At 38.2% G+C, this 22,079-nt stretch overlaps 1 protein-coding gene across 1 annotated transcript in view; it reads right to left on the bottom strand.

Annotated features, from left to right (window-relative positions):
- The window catches only part of LOC111334657 (brefeldin A-inhibited guanine nucleotide-exchange protein 1), a 25,859-nt gene extending 3,780 nt beyond the window's left edge, over positions 1–22,079 (bottom strand). Inside the window, exons 1-40 of the mRNA XM_022940461.2 lie at positions 21,805–22,079; positions 20,647–20,689; positions 19,930–20,071; positions 19,446–19,592; positions 18,609–18,788; positions 17,840–18,095; positions 17,390–17,649; positions 17,020–17,059; positions 16,519–16,834; positions 15,861–16,095; positions 15,348–15,447; positions 15,059–15,192; positions 14,389–14,509; positions 13,610–13,853; positions 13,312–13,423; positions 13,195–13,229; positions 12,816–12,986; positions 11,236–11,320; positions 10,322–10,487; positions 9,949–10,100; positions 9,692–9,820; positions 9,338–9,496; positions 8,981–9,119; positions 8,748–8,823; positions 8,616–8,656; positions 8,183–8,352; positions 7,644–7,795; positions 7,389–7,549; positions 7,060–7,220; positions 6,545–6,675; positions 6,188–6,326; positions 5,830–5,965; positions 5,256–5,503; positions 4,958–5,015; positions 3,812–3,949; positions 3,162–3,301; positions 2,509–2,701; positions 1,942–2,080; positions 1,574–1,691; positions 1,012–1,142 (exon numbers count right to left, since the gene is read on the bottom strand). Coding sequence (XP_022796196.1) covers positions 1,012–1,142; positions 1,574–1,691; positions 1,942–2,080; positions 2,509–2,701; positions 3,162–3,301; positions 3,812–3,949; positions 4,958–5,015; positions 5,256–5,503; positions 5,830–5,965; positions 6,188–6,326; positions 6,545–6,675; positions 7,060–7,220; positions 7,389–7,549; positions 7,644–7,795; positions 8,183–8,352; positions 8,616–8,656; positions 8,748–8,823; positions 8,981–9,119; positions 9,338–9,496; positions 9,692–9,820; positions 9,949–10,100; positions 10,322–10,487; positions 11,236–11,320; positions 12,816–12,986; positions 13,195–13,229; positions 13,312–13,423; positions 13,610–13,853; positions 14,389–14,509; positions 15,059–15,192; positions 15,348–15,447; positions 15,861–16,095; positions 16,519–16,834; positions 17,020–17,059; positions 17,390–17,649; positions 17,840–18,095; positions 18,609–18,788; positions 19,446–19,592; positions 19,930–20,071; positions 20,647–20,689; positions 21,805–21,928 — 5,822 coding nt within the window. The 5' untranslated portion in view covers positions 21,929–22,079. The remainder of the gene's footprint in view (positions 1–1,011; positions 1,143–1,573; positions 1,692–1,941; positions 2,081–2,508; positions 2,702–3,161; positions 3,302–3,811; positions 3,950–4,957; positions 5,016–5,255; positions 5,504–5,829; positions 5,966–6,187; positions 6,327–6,544; positions 6,676–7,059; positions 7,221–7,388; positions 7,550–7,643; positions 7,796–8,182; positions 8,353–8,615; positions 8,657–8,747; positions 8,824–8,980; positions 9,120–9,337; positions 9,497–9,691; positions 9,821–9,948; positions 10,101–10,321; positions 10,488–11,235; positions 11,321–12,815; positions 12,987–13,194; positions 13,230–13,311; positions 13,424–13,609; positions 13,854–14,388; positions 14,510–15,058; positions 15,193–15,347; positions 15,448–15,860; positions 16,096–16,518; positions 16,835–17,019; positions 17,060–17,389; positions 17,650–17,839; positions 18,096–18,608; positions 18,789–19,445; positions 19,593–19,929; positions 20,072–20,646; positions 20,690–21,804) is intronic.

Raw genomic sequence — 22,079 nt, 5'->3', positions numbered from 1 at the left:
CTCATTTTGGTTCACTATTCAGAGGACTTTCTTAGCCTTGAAAGGAACTTTTGAGATAAAACGTTTACTCATCACGAAGCTAGTAAAGGGATTTCTCACGGGCTGTTAATTGTCCAGAAAATATCTTTTGGTCCTGGAAATCTCGGTAAAGAGAATGTGAGACCACCCTAGATTGATAAACCACAATGCGAGAACCGTTTTATGACAAAATGTTTTAATTAGGAAATTTCTCATTTCAGTTTTTCTTCATTTCACTTTCTTTTGCAAGACATTAACTGTTTAGAGTTTAACATTTTCTCTTCTGTTATTACTCTATTAAAGAGAATCTGAAATTTTCATACAAAAAAAGAAAAGCTAAGTCACAAAATTCCACCTTGAAGATGAATTGTTTGATGAGGCATTCATCAAAAACGAAACAAAAATGGTTACAGATCAAATGATCATAAATTAACAGCTGCAAATCTAGTTGGTAATTTTCGGTAAAGAAATTCAAAATTCGCTTGGTTACAATCTAGGTAAGAAGAATTCTTTTGTACATCTACCAACATTAAATATCACTTGACAATAGTTCCCACATTCACCTTTAAAAATTTGTGTCTACATCGCATTCTGCTGTCATTAAGATACATTTTGACAGGAAAACGATAGCTTTGATCATTCATTCTGTTTTTTCTCTTTCCTTTATTGTTGTATACTGACATAGTAGCCACTCTCATAGATGCTTACTCTTTTGCTGTCGACACGCGCAAACTCTGAAAAGCTCGATTTGTAATATTGGAGATTCGGAGTTTCACTCTCGAATCATGCGCGAAAATTTGTCAACAAAGAAAAAAAAATACCACTTCTTACAAATTCCTTGGTACAATGGATACAATTTCCAAGGTATGTGCATGGTTTTCTCTAAAACCAATCACTGACAATGACTCAGAATTAAATATTCACGTATGGATGACGCAGTTAGGACGAGACTTAAAAGAAAAAAAAACTGGTCAGCCTGATTCGGTGACTCACAAGTCGAAGCCTCCAAACGTGGTACCGAATCGCTGAAACACTCGTCTGAGTACAGAGCGCAGCTCCAGTTTACAGTCCACCAACAGCATGTCGCACAGGGATGGGTAATAATGAGAAATATGCACCCTAAACTGTGAAAATACGAAAACAAAAAAAGTTCATACAAGGAATTACAAAAAAATACCCACAGTCAATGGTTCAGTTAATCTCTTTCATAGCAATGAGGTGGACTATTTTCCTTGCCGGGTATCAGCAGGATTTTTATAGAAAGAATACTAGTGTGCTGCATTATTGAAGCAGTCGGCATATTACTGTCCCCTTGAAATTCTAAACAAGCATGGCAAAGGACGCTTGTAACGCAATTTGTCCAATTTGTCCAAAACCTGCCAAACTGGTTTAAATCCTGTTGACTCGAACAATGACGACAGGCAGACGAACGTGACTAGAGCCACAAATGAGAGGTATTAGGAAAGAAAGTGCGACCAGAGTGTGTTAGAGTTTGATTTCCCATTAACGACTGATGATGGGTTTGTACAAAAAGGAAAGATCTATTGCATCTTACCCTCTTGTTATCAAGCTGAAGAAGCCTATTCAATAGTAGCAGTAACAGGGACGTCCAAGCATCACGATGACTGGATGATTCCAGCGAAACAAAATACTGCAACGCATCTTTACATATTCTGAAAGAAAAGAGATAAAACACGTAAATAGACTCTTATCCGACCTGGCGACTAACACTGGGCAACACTTAGCTGTTAAATACACAAGGAAATTAAAAACAGCATCAAGTTTAGCGTCCTTTAAGAAGTAATATACAAAGTTTCAGCTACCCGCGTTTCCTTTTCTCTGCAGAGAAAATGAAACCTCAAATTCAAATTGGATACGTACAATCTAACCAAGTGGTGAACATTGAGACACCGAATTTCTTACCTGGCAGATCGCTTTTCAATTTCTGGCCATGAATCTCTTCTTTCTTCGTCTGCGTACATTTTGAACAGAATCCTGAGCATGCAAGCCAAGCTAGAAGTCTCCTGTTTCAACAGGTTGGGCTTTGATTTACCTTTGAAACCTGCCAATAAAAATTGTTCACGTAACATGTCACCCAGGAAAAAAAATTAGAGAGGAAAGACGTACATCAACACATTTATGGAGTTGGCTCTTCTTCCTTCTAGATACCATTCATTTCCTTGAAGGTTACACACTGGCTTGAGGAGTTTGACGGCCGATAAATGCTTGCGTTAACTGTTAAATGAACGAGGAACTTACAGACTGCACAACATGGAAGTCGTGTGTCTCTTGGAATAACGAGACCCTTGAGTTTTAAGAGCGCCCGAAGTTTGTTTAATAAATCAATGTTACACCCTCTTATTTACAAGTTTGTCTACTTTCGTCACCTGTTTGATGGATAGTGTATTGAATGTACAAGGAAAAATTGCAAGCATTTCAGTTCTGGGAGTTCATTGGTTAGGTAAACAGATCTGACTTTCCCCAACTTACCGGCCTTCATAAGAAAGGTTCTCTGTTCATTATTGGCGTTGAAAGACTTGGCAAACTTGTGTGACTGCTCTAAACATTCAACAAAGAGCAGCAACTGTGGGGAACTAAGGAATGGGTACATCCCTACACTGAAGGGCGACTCACTCACTGTGCTGGCTGTACTACCCACACGCTCACGGGACATATCGCCAGACTGCAAAAAGACAACAATTATTATCCTGTAAATCCGTTAGTGTAAGTTTCTCAAGCAGCTTCCGTTTCGCTGGGTTTCTGCGCAGTTTCAGATCACACTTTCACGTTTTCTGCGATCCACAGATAGATCCTTTTAGAGACTCACGGCCAAATGAAATTTGTCAAAGGTAAAATTACAAACTTCTTCCTCAGTATTAGGCAAGGTAACAACGCCTTCTCCTGTTTTCTTAGTATTTTTCAGATAAAAAGCTCCTTGACTTTCTTAATCATTTTAAAAACTGTGTGCATGTTGGACGAAACTGGGAAGACAATTTTTCCATAAGTCAGCAAACTTGAACGGAAGGAACTTTGTCGTGTGTCATTTCTCGCTAATCACGCTATCGCTACTGCCTCTCGCGATTACTATTAGTCTTAACTCCATGTATTATTTTCCAAAAAGTGTTATATGTTGTTCTCCACACCTTAGCGAAGGCTAGATTCTCTGCGTCTTCTCGTCGACTTGTCGCAGGAAAAAACACAACATTGTCAATGGTCTGGATAAGTTCTAGCTGAACAACACAACGAATCAACAGCGAAGTGAACAGCTGCTCTGGAGTATCATCTGTGAAAAGGTGAAAAGAAGACATGTTAGTCCTCAGATCCTCAGATGTGCTCACCAAGCTTGCTGCATACTGCCAGGATCAGCAACGTCAAAGCGTCGTTTGAGCAAATAGAATAAGACAGATGGTAAATTTTGCGCATTGTCGGGAGATGAAGGAAGACGTTACTGGTTATGTCCACAAGTGTCAAAGGGCGAGTTTCCGCCGCATAGTGTGGTTAAAAAACATTGCAAAACCGAAGTTAAGAAAACATCGGAACGACTTCATGAGAATTCAAAGAATAGACAGGCGGGCAAACTGCCTGATGCACAGGAAAACTCTAGTTACCAAGTCGCCAATAATTCTAGTTTCGCATATCTGATTAGTTAAGAGGATGGCGCAAGTTTTCATGGCCAATCATGGAGCTAGTGTAAGGACACCAATGAAATCACGGTTCAGTTCGGTTCGACAGACAGTAGAGAGCTTCTCTAAGCGTATAATTGATTAAACGAACACCCCCAAACAATACTCACAGTGGCGGAAAGATTCATCTGTATGTTCCACTTCAACAACAGGTGCCGCGATTCTTGATTCTTGAGCTTGCAAGGCGTCTTCAGTAGTGTCAGCGGGTTTCTCGTCTTTAAGCGTGTCCACTCCCCATTCATCCTCGACTGAGGAACAAAGATAAAACTACTGATTCAAGTAAAATAACAGTCAGACTCACTCGCGTTCATTTTACCTGGTGCGCAGTTTATTTAAGCTTGGCTTATGTCGCTTTTGTTGTAACTTGTTCCCACTCAGTGACAACTCAGTGTCGCAAAAAGTAGTCTACATTTCACGAGCCTAATGGAAAATTACGTTTGAAACTTGTTCCGACTTCTATGTTCCTAGTATTGTTCCTCCTACTCCTACTCGTTCTTCACGGGACACTGAGTATGGGACACTGAGTATGGGACACTGAGTATGGGACACTGAGTATGGGACACTGAGTATGGGACACTGAGTATGGGACACTGAGTATGGGACACTGAGTATGGGACACTGAGTATGGGACACTGAGTATGGGACACTGAGTATGGGACACTGAGTATGGGACACTGAGTATGGGACACTGAGTATGGGACACTGAGTATGGGACACTGAGTATGGGACACTGAGTATGGGACACTGAGTATGGGACACTGAGTATGGGACACTGAGTATGGGACACTGAGTATGGGACACTGAGTATGGGACACTGAGTATGGGACACTGAGTATGGGACACTGAGTATGGGACACTGAGTATGGGACACTGAGTATGGGACACTGAGTATGGGACACTGAGTATGGGACACTGAGTATGGGACACTGAGTATGGGACACTGAGTATGGGACACTGAGTATGGGACACTGAGTATGGGACACTGAGTATGGGACACTGAGTATGGGACACTGAGTATGGGACACTGAGTATGGGACACTGGTCCATTGCAGATAACTCCCCGGCCAATGATCACGTTTCCTTGATAGTACTCATTTCAACTCCTGGCTGGAGAGAGGAACTGTGAAAATACAACACGATGGACGGGACGGCTCCAACTCGAACCTCTTCATTAAGAATTCAGCACATAGCTGAGCCACTGTGTCCTTAAACAAGTTATCGGATCATAAGTCAATTTACAATGGAGGCACACAAACCTTCTTCCAGGCGAGGTACAATGTCATGCTCCGGGGTAACGTCCATGTCCACTGATTTCTGTTGAGAAAAATTAAACAGAAACTACTGACGACATGATCAAACAGATTTAAAAAACCTTTTCTTCGGCAGTATGATTACCCGGAAACTGATAAAAAAGACCAAGTTTTCATAACCGCTGCTTGCAGAAACTGGCGCTTCTCAAAAGGCACAAAATCTGCTGTTTTCAATAACTGCCTTCCAGTACTATTGACTAACCCTTAGCAACATCATATTAATACACTCTGAGTTGAATCTTACATTGTCACTTGCATGCCCTCTGTCAGGAGTCAGTGTGGGACTTTGAGTGGGTGTGGACTCTGGGGTGGACACCCCTACAGTTGGTATTTCAGGTCGCCATGTAAGAAGCTCACTGGGTACCGTGGAGGTGAAGATGTCCTGGATACAACGACACGCCCTTTGCCACATTTCAGAGGAGAACTGGGAACCGTTAGAGACAACAAGATTCTCAAGGCAGTTTGTACCAGACCTCGCAAGCTGCTCGTTATCTGAGAGGACAGAGAATACGATTAATTATTAAATGGCAAGAGTGAGAGTATGAGGAAAATCCTCTGTTCTGCTTGTTCAGCTATCCAAAGCCAAGAAAAGTCTTGTGAAATCAATAAAGCGAATTACTTCTTGTCATAAACCTGAACTAAAAAGACCTTCACAATTATCCAGCCATCCGAATCATGACACATATGTCAGTAACACATACAGATGATCTTGTCATTCCCATTTGCACCAATTGATTTGTCCTGAATTTAGAAGATAAACGAGTCTGAAAGCAGCTCCGAAACAATTAAGGAAATAATGCAGACAGCTGAACACTGACCTTGTTGGACACACCAAAGCAAATGTAAGAACATGTCCTCTAAAAGAACATCAGACAACACTTCAAAGTACTGTGTAAACACATCAACCACAGCGTACAGAGCATGATTACAAGTTGTGGTCATCCATTCTGATTTCTGTAAAAATATCAAATGAATAGCTCACGATCTGTATTATTCATTATGTTATTATTATTATTATTATTATTATTATTTCCCATTTAAACATCACCAACAATATCACAACCTTGGTCTTAAAGGGTAGGCTAGGGCAAAGTCTGCAAACACGCCAGATCAAAGGCACTAGATATTTAGTCGCAGCTTTTCCTACTAAGCTTGACAACAAATTTGGCTGCATACCTCCGACCAGTCAACTTGTTGATCTGGTAACTTCATGTTATCAAAAATCCTGAACACGACTCTGAACACATCTCTCCACCAGTGCTGCTGGAAGGTCTGACCATAACTTTTCATTATCTCAAACATTACAGTTAAACCCCTGGAAGGAAATGTCAAAGAAATCAAAGACCTATCAAGGGTTTTTAGGGCATCTTGATAGGATTAGGTTTATGAGAAGTAATCAAAGGCCGATCAGAACAAAAGTGATTATCACAAGGACCAGTTAGATCGCTACGTAACTGCACAGAAAAATATGACTTATTTTACTACATGAGATTCACAGAGATTACGAGCTGAGAGGCTCAATGCTGAACCAACCTTGTTCGTACATCCAGCTTACATCTGTTGATGATACACGACAGCTCAAAGAGCACTGGAAACCAGCCTTTGACCCAAACTTTATCAGCCTCGGGGACTCCACCATCTTCCCCACTGTGTTCTCTGAACATCTAGGATGATATCACACAAAGTAACAGTTATTATGAGTGTTATACACAGCCATCGCGCCATCCGGCGTGACAGGTCATGTCGATGGCGCTTAACCAACTTCAGAGAACGTGACAATCCTTAACATAACCCATCACACGTGACAATTTGCGTCATAGATATGTGGTCATCTCCACAGGCATGACATACCATAAATGACTCGCGATCACGAAAGCTGCTTTAGCAGCAATAACGCGGTTACGTCATGATATTCTGAGTATTTTTTAAGACGAACAAAACTAACTAAACTCAGCTTATCAAGACAGAGAAATACAACAAGAACGGCTAAAGAAAGAGAAACAAACGAACTGCAAATAATCCTCACGATAACAAAGAGCCAACCTAACCTCTGGATTCTCATAGACATGTTTAGCGCAGTTTCTAATGAGTCTAATCGCCTCCATGCTGGTGTCAGGGAACGAAGCATTACAAGCAAACTCCGATAAACACTTGACAGCGTCTTGAAAGGAATCGATGGTGGCGGAAAAGTATTTCTCGAATATAGTGGCTGAAAGAAGAAAGCAAACATAAGAACCCGAAGGAAATCTGTTACTGAATATTACACTCTAAAAAGAAAGCTACGCACTATTTAATTGGTCGTTACCAGTGACCCATTACGTGACGTCATAGATTAACACAAACAACAACGACATGGAAGCAATAAAATTGAACATACCAGTCGTTTGAAAAGCAAGTTCTACAATTCCTTCATCTTCGTCAGAAGCAGCCAAATGAAAGACGGAGAAAACGTTCTTCCAACCAGACTTAATATTGTGAGCCTGCGAGTGTACCATTTGCGCCACACAGCGGACGACCATGTCGCGAATAGTTGCTGATCTGTGATTGGTAGAAAAGTAATTAATAAACGTTCGTTTTCGGGAATGGCACAGTCGTTGGAATCCGGAAAAATCAGAAAGAGTCGTACACCAACCTGTTTTTCTTAACGATATATTCGAAGGGTCTGAGGAAATCCTTCTGAAACCGGAAGTTAGGTAACTCGCCTTTCTCCAAGAACTTCATGGCAAGTTGACGTAAAGAGTCCACACAGAAAAATGCTACATCCTCATTTGGATTACACCCGCACTGGAATAAAGACACCGTCAACTTGGATGTTAAAAAATAAACCTCCCTTTAACTCTAGCACTCCTCCGGAGACAAAAATCCTTCTTAGTCATAATAAAAAGTTAACCAATCAAAGAAATGCAATTGGCCACAGGTCACAACTCTCAGCCAATCAAATTGCTGCGATGCTTTTAGAGCATAAACAAGATGGTGGCATCTTTACAACCTAAATTTTCTCAATACCGTGCACCACGTTCATTAAGCTGGTTTTTTCTTTTTTGACACCACGATAAGCTAAGTCCACTCCTGCATACAAATCAAATCTTCTGAAAAATCCTACACCCTAACTAGCCTATTAAAAAATATTCAAGACAAATCATATAACTCAACAGTTGGCACAGGTTGTACCTTGTTAAAATGATCCCCAAGCACAGCCCAGATTCTGGACCACTCTAGCCTGATCCTGTTCATGTTGTAATACGAAATTTCAACGATTTTCTGCAAACTGAACATTCTTGGGTGTGTTGGATTTGCGAGTTCCTCTGATGAAATGGTTCCCAACGCTTGAACAAAGTCGACTGTGAACAATAAAAACGAAACTCTTGAGTGTAAACGTCTTACATTTCATTACCTTGATAAAATCATATTCGGAGAGCAGTCGGAACAGGTAGAGAAAGTAGAATTTTTTACTGTCTCTTAAAGGTAAGTGTTAATACTTCTTGTCTGCTTGGTTTGTTTTGTAGTAAAAAAAGAGGGTTAAACTGTCAATTGAAAATGAAGAACTGGAAAAGTTTAACAAAAACGGTAAGTAATGTAATTCATCGAAGAACAGCGAACTTACCAATTGCATCTCCATCTAATTTCGTTGATCCAGTGAATATTCTACAAAGCGATTGGACAAATAAATCAAATTAAAAAGTGACTAACAAGAAAATCGTATCTGCATTATAAGAAAGCGTTCACTAGTAATCACCTGTCCACTGCAACAACAACACTCTGTGAGCTTGTCTCTCCGACTGTTTCTTGAATGTACGCGATTTTTTTAGGATCTACAAAGACGAAGATGTACATGTACGATCAAATAATGTGAAAAACATGATAAATTGATGTACACAACACTTTGCACTTGGAAACAAGAGGGTAAGAAGAGTTTTAGTGTTACTACATCCCTCCTTCCTTGACTTATATTGAAAGAGCTGTGCTCACCGTTTGATGGAACAATTCCAGTAGGGCCAATTGACACAGGAGTAGCGCTTCCTTGTCCTGGTCCTGTAGCTGGTCCCATGGTTTTCACTCCTGTTCCAATCAGCTGAGCAAGCTCCAATTGAGATATACACTTCAGTATCTGTAAAGAGATGTTTTGGAGCCGAGTGAGTAGATCTGTTCTTGATAGAACCTGTTTACATTGTAGGTAGAATTGCTGAAACAAAATCACACTGAAAATCCTTTGGAGCTGGCGTCGCACATAAGAAGCTAAATTGATGAAATTGGTATCTAGCAATTTTCGATCAAATGTAAGACAGAACCAGAGGTGTAATACTGAGCTAAATACACCCCACGTACCTCATGCCACGCCCGTCCGAGGTAGTTCCCATCTGTCTGTGCCACGGTTATGAGTGTCTTGATTGTGTCAATGTTCTTTGTTTTTATTTCATGCAATCCAGCTGTTGCCGTTAGCAGTGTGAACCGTGATAGGGCCTGGACAAAACTGTCTCGTTCAAGCTGTAATTTTTAAAAAAATTAAATATTTGAAAATCTGTTCATTCATTTGTTACAGAGATAAGAAGCAAGAAACGATTTAAGCAAAATCCAAAATCAGAAAAAACTAGTTTCAAAGACTTTCCAAAAACTATCAAATATCTCAAAACTTCCAGGTACACGACTCCTTACGAACTAAGTAGATAGAAGAAAAATTACCTGCATTCCAAATATGCATGCAATTCTGATTGCACAGCGTATGCCATCCAGACACAGTGATGCAACTTGCTGGTCATCGGAATGCTGCAAGTTTACGCTAAAGGCTGCTAAGAAAGGACTCCAAGTAACCTAATAGAGAGAGAATACCGAAAGCTTACTCATGAACATCACGAAACATAAGGAAAGTTCTTAAATATTTATCTCAAGTGATGGACAAATCAAGATTGAAATTTACAAATTTAATGCCTTGCACGTACCTTGAACATTGGTCTGATGTGTTCTACATGAGTTGCAGATGTGAACGTTGTTTGAATTTGACTGACTCCTTCAATCAGAGTCTTGGCTGTTTGGGCCATTTGTTCCATTTCTTGATAATACAGAAGTCGTCTTTGCTTTTCATTTTGAAGGTCTGAGCAACAACAATGTATGACAGTTAACAAGGTTTCAGCAAATCCTAGATATGAGCCAGGCACTAATTACTGATATTGATTAAATCAATCCAAACCAAACAAGCACAAAAACAATGAAGTCTACTCAGACATTTTGATGAACAATTGTATATATTTAGCTAACTCTCTAATAAATCTTAATTGCTTATTCTTTGCAAATAAAAATAAGAGTATAACTTACAGATGGTGCTGTATTTATTGACAGTCTTGGGTGCATTTCTCATTTTTATTTCATTCTGAGATATCTCATCAAAAATTGATTCCAAATACTCTTGTGGCAGGTCCCTGCTATCATTGATTCCTTTGTTCATTGTAATGTATTGTTCTTTAGTGATTTTCCTTTTTACCTGTAAATCAAATGCAAACAGTTACATCAATTAATAACAACCAACTGTGGTATCAAACCTACTGGTATGGTGTGGATGGTCACAGGGTGAATTCTCAATAGCGCCGTGAAGGCTGAAGGATAACCTTAAACCAGAGTATACATGAAAAAACTACAATTGACCTGTGGAGTATTCATCCTTTCCTGACATTTTAAGAACTCTGTTGGCTTAAGTGCTACACAGCCATTAACCTGCAGAACTGTAATTTTTTTTTTGTTTTTTGCATATTTGAGGTGATCAGAGGCAAACATGAGGCAAGAGCAAAGTATGAGCCATGTACTTACCTCAGTTTTCCCAAAGATGCAAGAAAAAAGGATAACACCACTCTACAGGCTATACAGCTATTTGCAAGACCACAAAGAGTTTGAAATATATGCAAATCTAATTCCTTTCAGGCTTCATTTTTCACTTCTACAAGTGCTTTGGCTGTGTTCCTAACAGAGAGGACCCTTTTTTTGCCCAGCTTCTCCCTCTTGTACTATTTTTTTTTAGGGTTTCTGTGCCCAGCCTCGAGCCACCAACCTCCAGCTCAACCCTTAAGGAAATTCAATTGAAAATATCTTTTGACACCCTTTCTAACCCCTCCCTTACCCCTCCCTAGAAATTTTCCCTCCTTGTATGGCTGAGTTTGGATATATCTTGGCAACAAATTTGAAACATTTCTTTTCAATGCATTTTAAAACAATTAAGAAGTGCACATAGCATATACCTGGGAATTATGAAGATCTGTTGTTAACATTATAATGGAGTATGCCAAAACATAGGCTGCATCTGCACTTGCAAATACTGAGTTTCTAAGGAAGACAATGAAATATTATGTTAAAGACAAAGGAAAAGTACATACTGATTCTTCTATCAGGGCTGAGGGAATTATGCACTATTTTATGAGAAATTATGCACCATTTTTTCTGTGATTATGTGCCAAATTTAGCAAATTATGCACAAATTATGCAAGTTCTGCAATATTAAAAGTATTGAATTTTACATATATTTTAAATTTATATTTAAGTCCATATTAAGAAAATCTAATTATTAATAATTATTTGCCAGGAAATTGCTTAACTCTCTCTTTGGCCGTTATATTGTAATTTTTTTTCTTTGGTTTGAAAAAAACTTTCCATTTTAAACACGAAAAGAACAGAAAAGGTTTCTAGAATAAATTTACCAAAATGGTGCCACTTTTCTTTCGAAAGTGTTGATTGGTTCTTTTTCCTCCAATCATATTGGTTGTAAGTAAACAATTAGAGCCCAGGTCTCCAGCAGCAAAAGACAAGAGGCCTGTTTGATTTTACTTGTTTTCCTGCGTGTTTAACAGGATCTTTTCAAAATACAGTTTTTGCCATCAAAATTCACTACAATTTGAAAAAACTATTTAAAAAAGTTTTGAAGGTAGGAAAATTTATCTTTTGGGACAAATTTTTTGGAAATATTGAGAATCATGCTGAAATTATGCACTTTTTACAGGATTATGCGAGTTATGCGAATTATGCGTTTGAGCTAAAATTATGCGCTTTTGCATCGGCACATAATTCCCTCCGCCCAGTCCTACTGACAAGATTTAAAATACTTCTCTGAATACATTATTTACTATTGGATTCCGGAGTAGCTTTGTGACACAGTATCTGCAGGTATTTACTTTCCACTACCCCATCCTCTGTGACAAAAAAAAGAAAGACCACAACACCTGCAACTCTATGCCCTACTATTTGTGATTAGTGTATGGGTTTTTTTTAACCCTTTACAGGTAACTCCCATGAGTGACCAAGACGGACTTTCTCCTTATGATATCAATACAGATAAAGCAGTCAAGTGATGAGAATGAAGAAAAATATCACCTAAGAGACTAGTAGTTGATAAGTTGATCCAACAAGCAATTCTCTAAAGTAAGATAATGTAAGAAATGTGAGGCAGATACAGGGCTCAACACTAACTTTTCAACTTACAAGGTACGTGGCTTGTGACAACTTAGATGTTAAAACAATTTCAGTTTACTAGCCAAAACTGAATTATCTACTAGTCTATGGCTAGTTGGCTACCGTTAGTGTCCAGCACTGCAGACAGTAGAAAGGAATTACTGATCATATAACCTTTTAAGATGCAAAAAATGGGGCCTACAGTCTATAGTCCTTGTCACAGAAGAACTGAGTGTCTATGGTTGTTTCATTTGGTGGTTGAACCCTTGCCCTTCTCAACAATAGTCCCAAGTAAGTGAGACTGTTTATGTCTTCATGTATATTTCACAATGAACACTATGAAGAGTGAATAAGAACATGCAATAAGTGACCTTACGTTGGGTTTGTTTCTAGATATCTGCTGGCAAACTTCTCCATGAGCCTATCAATTTTCTGAGCTTCTCCTGGAAGTCGGAAATTATTAAGAAACAGGCGTAATGCTGATACAAAGTCCAGGTCTGTAAAGTCTAACTTGTCAATGTAACTATACATCACTTCTCTGCTGAAACTAGAGAGGAAATGAGAAAAAAAATGTATCAATATAGAGATTGGAATATACAAAAAAAAGAGGCACCATCAAAAAAAATGATCAAAGTTGTATTCACAAAACTGATGGATTCAAGTATAGGAAACCTAGATACAAGAGAACCCACAGTATCAAAGAAATTATAATTAAAATAAATGAATAAATGAATGAGTCTACACATAGAACATACAGATCATTGTCTCCAATGAGTTCTCCTACTTGTGTCTGAAAAAGAAAAACATTTTGTCAGTTATCAGTTTGTTTGTTTCTCTTACCACCAACAGCAGCCAAAAAAAATTATACTTACTTTGTCTAATCTCTCATCAGTATGTAAAAACTCGGCCACCTCCTCTGCTGTGTATCCAAGGAGACCATTTTCTTGAAGATATTTTACTCCTTTCTTGGGATTCTTGTTGAATCTGGTGAAGAAAAAAGGGCAAACAAACGAGGTTTGACCCGTTATAATGTACTGTGGTTGCAATTTTAATATTACCCGAGTGTTAAAGATTCAGAGCTCTCCTGTTGTCTTTGCACTGTAACTGAAAATTGAGGTCCAAAGAAAACAAATGCTTTTCTAACTTACATCTCATAAGTTTAGCACTTACTTTTCAATTCCTTGCTCCATCAGCCCTTTCATCTGTTTCAGAGATTCAAACTGTTCAGGATTGTCTGGTGCCACTGTTGAGGCTGTTGATGTGGAGTTCAGAGAACCCTGACTTCCACCAAATGACTTGAGCTCTGAACTAAGGCTAATGCGATCTTCTGGCAAATTGCTGCGGTCTCCTCCAGCCTCCTCAGAATCAGTTTCTGTCATGCTAACTTTTCTCTTCACCCCTGGAGTTGGTGTATCTGTTGTAGAAGAAGTTAGGGGGGCACAGAATAAAGTGACAAGAAGCCACCATTATAAAGAATCTATACTTTACTGTGATAGAATAAAAGGACAGAAAATATACCAACCTGCTTTTTATAGAACAGCTGACACTCATAAAAACCAGATATTAAACTACAAATCAAATTAAGACCAACACCCAACTTTTACTTGGTAACCTTACAAATTCTCCCCTAGCCAGGTATTGTTTTGGTGAACAAAATGTTATTATTTTGAATCTAAATTAAAAAATTACACACAGTTGTATACTTTGGGTTTGCGCTACAGTATAACCCTACTAATACACCAGTCCATGAATATATCTATGTACATTTTAGGGATTTCATCTCTCCAATAAGAGAATCTGCTTCTACTTGACATTTTGCAACACATTTTTTCTTGGCAGGCAGACTAATTCAACCATGAAAAACATTTTCAACTTTCAACATTTTGCAGGTTTACTACTGCTGTTGTTTAGCAACCAAACCCTTGATCATTCTAGAAAAAAAGGTTCACCTGAGGAGGTAGCCACATGAGAGTGAGGATTGAGATAAAGTTCTCTGCTCCACTCCACCATACACTTCAGTATGGACACCAAACACTCAAGACCTTTCAGGCGTATACTCTTCTCTTGCACCTGGTATGGAAGCAGCAATGGCAACAAAATTCAGAGAAAATAGCAACAAATGTAACACACTATTCAAGTCTAATGAAATTGTTTTTATTACAGCTCCTCAAAAACTGGTATGTACACATAAGTAGGATGTAAGTCACCCATCTTGTCATATTATGCAGTCATTTTCTCCAATTCATGTGACTTAAGACTCTGTAGAAAATGGTGTTTGTGCTAAACTATCTCTTTAACAATTGCTCCTTTCACCTTGCTTGTCTGAGGAACAAAACTTGAGTTATGGTTGGCAAAATCTGTCCTTAACTCTTTCCTAGTCTTTCTTCCTTTTCTGGGCAAAAACTATTAAATCTCCAAAACTTAACTGAAGTTGAACTTGAAGTACCAACAGATAGCTATTTACAGTATGTCATTTGTGATACAGTGATCATACTATTGCCAATTTACTGATCCCAAGTATTCCCTAAAAGGCTCGGTTAATTGTTGATACAAAAAGTTAGACATCATAATAATAACCATGAAACAAGTAAAATTATGTCATATTTGCAGTCAACTTACCGGAGTAGCAGCTAACACTATAGCTTGTCTTCCTTGTGCAATCTTGGCTAAGTCACTTGTTAGTCGTTCAAATATGTTTGACAGTGAAAGGTCACAGTCGTAGTTCAGGTAAATATCAACAACACATTGAGCATCTAAATGATAAATAGAATGAAGATTACTTCACAATAGGTTCCATGGCATTTTCCTTTAGTTTACAAATTATAATAACTTCTTGAAATCAAAGAAAAATGCAAATAAAAGCAATTGATCCAAATTTTCCATTACACTGCAACAAATATATTCCCACCTGAACATATTCTTGTCAAAGCCTGCATTACCATCCATTTGTGTTGAAATGAACTTGTTGAAGTTTCCAAGATATTCAGAAAGATCTCTTTAAAGAACACCTTCAATGAAGACAGATGGGATGTCATTGACAGCAACTCAAGTAATTTTAAAGAATAGTTCACAAAAACAAAAGAATGGACCAAACATAGACTGAATAAAAGGATAGAGTGTAGGACTGATTGAAAAACCAACTAGCACTCATCAAATTTGAAGAAAATTAGTTTGAATCTAGAATAATATGTAGAGGTGCATAAAAGGGGCATAGCTATAGGGAAGGGTGTCCTGAGGTGAATGTAAACTCTCTCTGGGAGGGAAAAATTATCAAAAATAATCAATCTGCCTGGCATGCCCCTTCCCCCATATGCTGAGAGTATATCCCCCCTATGGAAAATCCTCTTGATGCCCCTGAAATATAGGAGAAGAAAGACACTAACTATTGCATTTAATATTAAGAAACTCAAAGTAGATTAACCTCTATCTGCATTTTGAGATGTGTCTTGAATGATGACAGCAAAGTTAAGAAGATGGCAAGTGAAAGTTCAAACACCGCAGGAACAGAAGAAACACCATTCTTGGACAAAGCTACACAAAGGTATTGTTTGATGGCTGTCACAAACATCTCATGAGAACAGAACACAGGACCAGCATTCTGAAGACATGATAACATCAACTCCAGGGACAGAATTTTGGATCGTAGCTCATGAGACCTAAAGACACACACACACACAAAAAAAAACATATAAGAATACTTAAAATAACTTGTCCCATGCCATTAAGAAACAGTAAGAAAGGTGCAAAGCTGGACTAAAACATCTTAAAAGTGGTTGCCTAAAAGGTTAGCAGGATGTACTCCCTGCCTTTATTTCCTTTTACTTTGCTCTTGGTAAGACACTTTATTCTGCCAGTGCCTCTCTCTATCTTGAAGTACACCAAGATTTTTGTTTAACACGAGTACCAGACAGCTCTAAGGAAAACCAAACAAATTGCTTAGGGGAGTTACCCGAGAAGGAAAATCTTTTCCTCCGGAAAGAGTAAAGATACCAAGACAAGCTACAACAGTAATGCCCCCTTGTAATCATGTATTTATGAGGATACAACTTATAAAGCAACAAAAGCCCATGACCACTTACTTAGGATCTAAGGGTGCATCCGACAATGGTTTCATTGAAAGCTTACAAAGTGACCTGAACACCAGAAAAGCATCCTTTTGAGAGACATGAGAGAACTTGACAGGGCCACCAACTTGACTATTAAGAGAGGTTGATGATACACTTCCCTCTGCCTCAGTCCCTGACTCACTGTGGCTGTCACCCAGCTCATCTGACATTGTTGATGATGTTTCAGTTGGTGTAGGAGGGGGATTAAGGTCATCATGTGAAATTCCATTTGGATTTGTTTTTTCTGGACTACTTTCACTGACTTCTCCATTTGATAGAATGCTCTGATCTAACAACAAAATCAAACAGACCATTTCACAGCATGTATATCTCTGGAAGCATAAAGATCACCTCATAAGAAAATATCCAAAAAATTATAGAAAAAGATTCTAAAGTACCAAACCACATGTACTAGGAAACTCCTCTGATATTGTCATGTAGCATAATTGTTCAATCCATAAATAATTCAAATACCTGATGGATTTTCCAACTCAACCTGACTTGGTTCCTCAACCTGACAGAGACACAGTAGATTAAGACAAGAAATGAACAAATGATTACTCGTCTCATACACTTCCTTGATTTAATAATATTGCATACAGTACCAGCTGGAGGGATGTTGGTGTGCCTGCACATGTAACAGGCATAATTATGATAATTCTTTAAAGTGATTGTAAACTGCAGGGAACTTGCAGTTTGTGCAACTGCCTCAGCATGCACATTAAAACCATCTTGTCTGGTAATTTATTTCATGTTTTTGTGTTTAATCCGAGTATAGGAATGATCTCTATAACTCATGAACCACAAGGCAAAGAAGTTACTTCCTTTCATGCATGCACTGTACCTTAAGAGAATCCTCATCACCATCAGCTAGTGAACTCTCAGTATTTTTTTCATTCTGCTTTTCCCCTGTCTCATGGCCATCTACACCATTCTGTGGGGCATTTTCAGTTGAACTCTCCAATGTCCCTTCATTTCTATCCCCTGGCTGCTCAGTGGTCTCAACTATGCTCCCATGAGCCCCCTCAGGAGTGGAGGATTCTTCTGCCACTCCTTTGCCCTCTGAGGAAGATTCTTTGGTACTGTCATCAAGTTGATCATCAGCTAAATAGAAAAAAATTCATTACTGTCAGAGAACAGAAAACACTCAGCTGAAACAGCCTGAAATGCTGTAAAAACAAGGGGAAAATTTCTACAATGTAGATGTCTGGATGTACCTCTCTACCATAATAAATAACAACTATTAACAAAGTGTATAATGCAATTTGACAAAAAATGCAACACATTAACTTACCCTGCAAATCAACACCTTCATCCACATCATTGTCAGGTCTACCCACCCCTTCCTCTATCCTGCTACTGTTACTGTGTGCACTCTTTGGTTCCTGACCTTCCACTGGAGAGTCTGTATCAGGTTCATGCGAGTTGGATACCTCAGCGGAGGGTCTATCAAGTGCTTCTTCATCTGTTGTTTCAGATGGAGTTGGTGTTGAAGCTGTTTGAACACCCTCTACTTCAAGCTGGGAAGTTTTCAACTCTTCTTCTGCTGCCTAAAATTTACAAAAAGAAAAAGGTGTCAAACAGGTGTCTGGGATAAAAGGGATCTGGGATCTGGGATCTGGGATCTGGAATAAAGAAAAGCTGCATGTAATTCCAAAGGTAAGATTTGAACCCTACTCAGTCCCAAGTCAAATTCTTCATTAGTAATTGAGCCAAAAAAATAGCCAGTAGGCTTAACCATATAGCCTGAGGAACTATCTTTTAAACTGTTTATTCCTACTAACCCTCTAGGTTCTATTAGCTACAATTATTTACTGGGTACATAAAAAATTATCCTAGCCATGATAATGAACTGTGCGTGAAATTGACCTACTGCTTCAAGTACTATATGCATATTGAAAAGGTTTCACTACATCCTTCATTAGAATCTTTATGAATTATAATTATTGAGTATTAATAAGTATATTTTCATAAAATATTCATCCTCAGTTTAAAAATTTGAGGTATTAAGGTTCAAAGCTAATTTTCTTCTAAAAGTAACAAAACTAATCATTTATGTTTACCGCTTGAGCTTCCATCCGTTGAAAGATGACACTTATCATTTGACTAAGAGTGGCCTGAGCAGTTCTTTGGTTTGTAAGATTACGACTGGCCAGGTAAATATTGTAACAAGTCCTCACAGCTAGCAAGAGGGTGCCCTCGTGAACTTCACAAGAGTTTGATGTGACAGCAGTAAGTAAAGCCTACAAGCAAAATACATAGCAGACAGTTTCATATTAAAACAAAGTGTACAATACTTGTACAATGACTTAGACTGTTTCATTAGTCAAAGGTCTTTCAAATTTAGTGACCTGTTACCACTAGAACTCATCTTACTCTCCATGGCAAGAAGTGACAATACACCATGAAACTATTCCAAATAAATAATCTACCAGCAAGCTGATCAGCTTAGCTCCTCACAGTCATTTCCCTGATAGGCAGTGAGTATAAAAACTTTGCTTAGAAATAGCACTTTGACTTCAGAATACATATATCTTGGATTGTATTTTCACTATGAAGACAAACTACACTCTTTATTTTAGTTTCACCTTTATTATCTGAGTGGAGGCGCAGTGGCCTCATGGTTAGTGCGCTCGACTCCGGATAGAGTGGTCCGGGTTCGAGCCCCGGCCGGGACATTGTGTTGTGTTCTTAGGCAAGACACTTTACTCTCACAGTGCCTCTCTTCACCCAGGTGAATAAATGGGTACCAGCAAATTTAATGCTGGGTGTAACCCTGCGATGGACTGGCATCCCATCCAGGGGGGAGTAGAAATACTCCTAGTTGCTTCATGCTACAGAAACCAGAGTTAAGCAGCGGCCTAATGGGCCACTAGGCTTGTAAACAGACTTTACTTTACCTTTATTATCTGAAGCTGAACTCCTTCATCAGTTGCGACTCCAATAAAACAGCCACAGATTGTCTCCACTATACGGTCCAGAAGCTTTTTGTTAGGATCAGTACTGTCTGGAATGTCACCAGCGAGATGTCCATAGGCAATGAGTTTCTAATCAAAGCATAGATTAAGAATATAAAAAATATTGTTTTTTAATAATATATCCTTGAAAATTTATGGACAAATGCAGCTGATTACAAGGTGTTGATACACTCAATGTAAAGGGGAAAAGATGCAGGAACAATTTGCTTTACATGACAAAGTAACTCAGTCTATGAAAATTATTTTGCTTGTGACAAAATTTCCTCCCTGTAACAAGTGCCAGAGTCAACTTGAAATCCTTTTAACTTGTGTCATGATTGTTGCAATAAAATGATTTGTAGCAGCATACAGGCAAAGTACAGTACATACTCTACAAGTAAATGACCAAGTATAAGTACAGTAATACCTGTAGACAGTCAAGAGATGCAACTATAATGCGAGGACACTTTGATTTACAAGCAAGTTCAAATGGTAAGAAATATTTATCTGCTTCAATGAAAGGTTGCTTTCCTTTGGGAGGAGGTAAGGCTGACGATGGACTCCCATCACTAAGAAAACAAATAAAAAATTGTGCTTATTAATATATGGTATATCTCCAATAACTGTTCCGTTTGAATGGGTGTCCCTCCTAATGGTAAAAGCAAGAGGCAGAGTGGTCAAATTATCACTGCAATAGACTCCAGGTTGAAATACTCAGGTTTTGGCCAGGAGTCATATTATCACCTAATATATCTTGTTGTACACTGGTTGAACTCTTAATGTGATAACGTTCTTGTGATGTTTTCATTATTTTGTACAAACCAATGCAGCTCTTGTATAACTTCTTTTTACTTTTCCACAAAGAGTACAACTTTCAGTAGTCATAAAGATGAGAAGAAACAATTCATAATCTTAAAGTTTCTGGAAGTATTTTTGTGATTGGTGATTATCACAAAATTACAATATATTTTTAAAAATTTAAAAAATTGTATGGCCAATATAGGATTAATACAGCAGTGGTTTCGAACTTTTATATTCACATCACTGCTCTCTGGACAACTTATTGGCATTTCAAAGAAGAATGCTTGGTTCCTTGCTGAAAAGTTATTAGTTTGTTTTTTTCAGAACAACACAAAAAGATTACCTTTCATCAGCTATAACAGCTCCTTGAGATTTGTGAATCTCTTCTAAAAGTGAACATACATTTGCTTTCAATATCAAGTCTGGTTTATCAACACCACAAAAAATCAATATCAATGGCATAAATATCTCTATAAATATTAGAAATGTTGTATCCAGTTGCACTTTTCTTTAGAAAACCATCTTTATTACCTGTTAATGTACAGAGATCTAACTATGTACAAACATAGTTAGATCTCTGATAATGACCATTCTGGCTGTTCTATTTCTTTACACTAGAGCTTGCCATAAAGAAAGCAATTTGTCTACAAAGGGACGGAAAACCATCTAGTGCTAATTCCATCAATATATACCTTCCTACGTTGCTAAGTTTATACACAACCCTATAGGAAAAAACACTCAGAACAAAATTTTTAACACACCATTGTTAAATTAGTGTTAAGATTCAAGATATTTAGCTGTTTCTGTCATTTATTCTCTCAGTTCATAATCATGAGTATAATGATTTTCTTTCATAGCTTGCATGCCTATCTTTCTGGCCATACAGATAAATTAACACAACAGCAGTGAGCTGAACTTTGTTTGCTTTAATATTGATGACAAGTACATTTCAAACAACAATGATAGGTAGCCTATACGATATTGATCACTTTCACTTCAGTCTGCATTTTTGGAGATTCAGCCTCCCCATTAAAAGTAATCTATTTTTTAAATTTTCTTGCATGAAAATCAGCTGCAAATTTAGGCGGACTAAATTAATTTGAGTTAAACATGTCCTTTTCTAGAACCAAGAACGATCGGAGCGTGACGAGAAATTCATCTTCTTAACATAAAATGAACGTCGATCAACCAAAGGATGATAAAATCGTTCTTATCACGTTTCACGAGAAAATGTCAGTTTATAACTGATTTCAAGGCAGATCTCTCTTTAAGAAGAAAATTATTTGGTACAAGAAAATTCAATTCCAGATGTAGCAGCCGCTATTCACACCTGTTTTCGAAAGAAGAATTTCTTGCATTTAAATTTGACCACACACAAGATGTTTGAACATAAGTGTAGTAAACGTGTTCCACAGACAAAGTTACGTCGGATCTACGAAGTAAGCCTCGCCCTGTAACAAAACTTTGCAATTAGACAGCTTTTGCACCTTTAATTCCTTACCTAACGCAACCTCACACGCTTTTTTAAGCTGCTGGTGATAGGATTTTTTCGTCTCCTTGTCGTTTAGTATCTTCTCTAGAGCCCGTGTCAGGAACATATTTTGAGTCTTGGCGTTCTCGTACATAATGTGATTTTAGAACTTCCCCTGGAGGCAATACTCTGTCTCTTAGTATTTGTCAAAACAGTAAAACAACCATAGCTTTTTGGAAACAAACAAAACAAGTTGGAATCAAGTCATCTCAGCCGCCATTTTGTTCTTAGATTTGTAGTCACGT

The sequence above is a fragment of the Stylophora pistillata genome, chromosome 13 (genome assembly GCF_964205215.1).
Source record: "Stylophora pistillata chromosome 13, jaStyPist1.2, whole genome shotgun sequence".
NCBI lineage: Eukaryota > Metazoa > Cnidaria > Anthozoa > Scleractinia > Pocilloporidae > Stylophora > Stylophora pistillata.
Note: the sequence above shows the minus strand (reverse complement) of the source record. Positions and strands in the feature narration are given on the sequence as shown.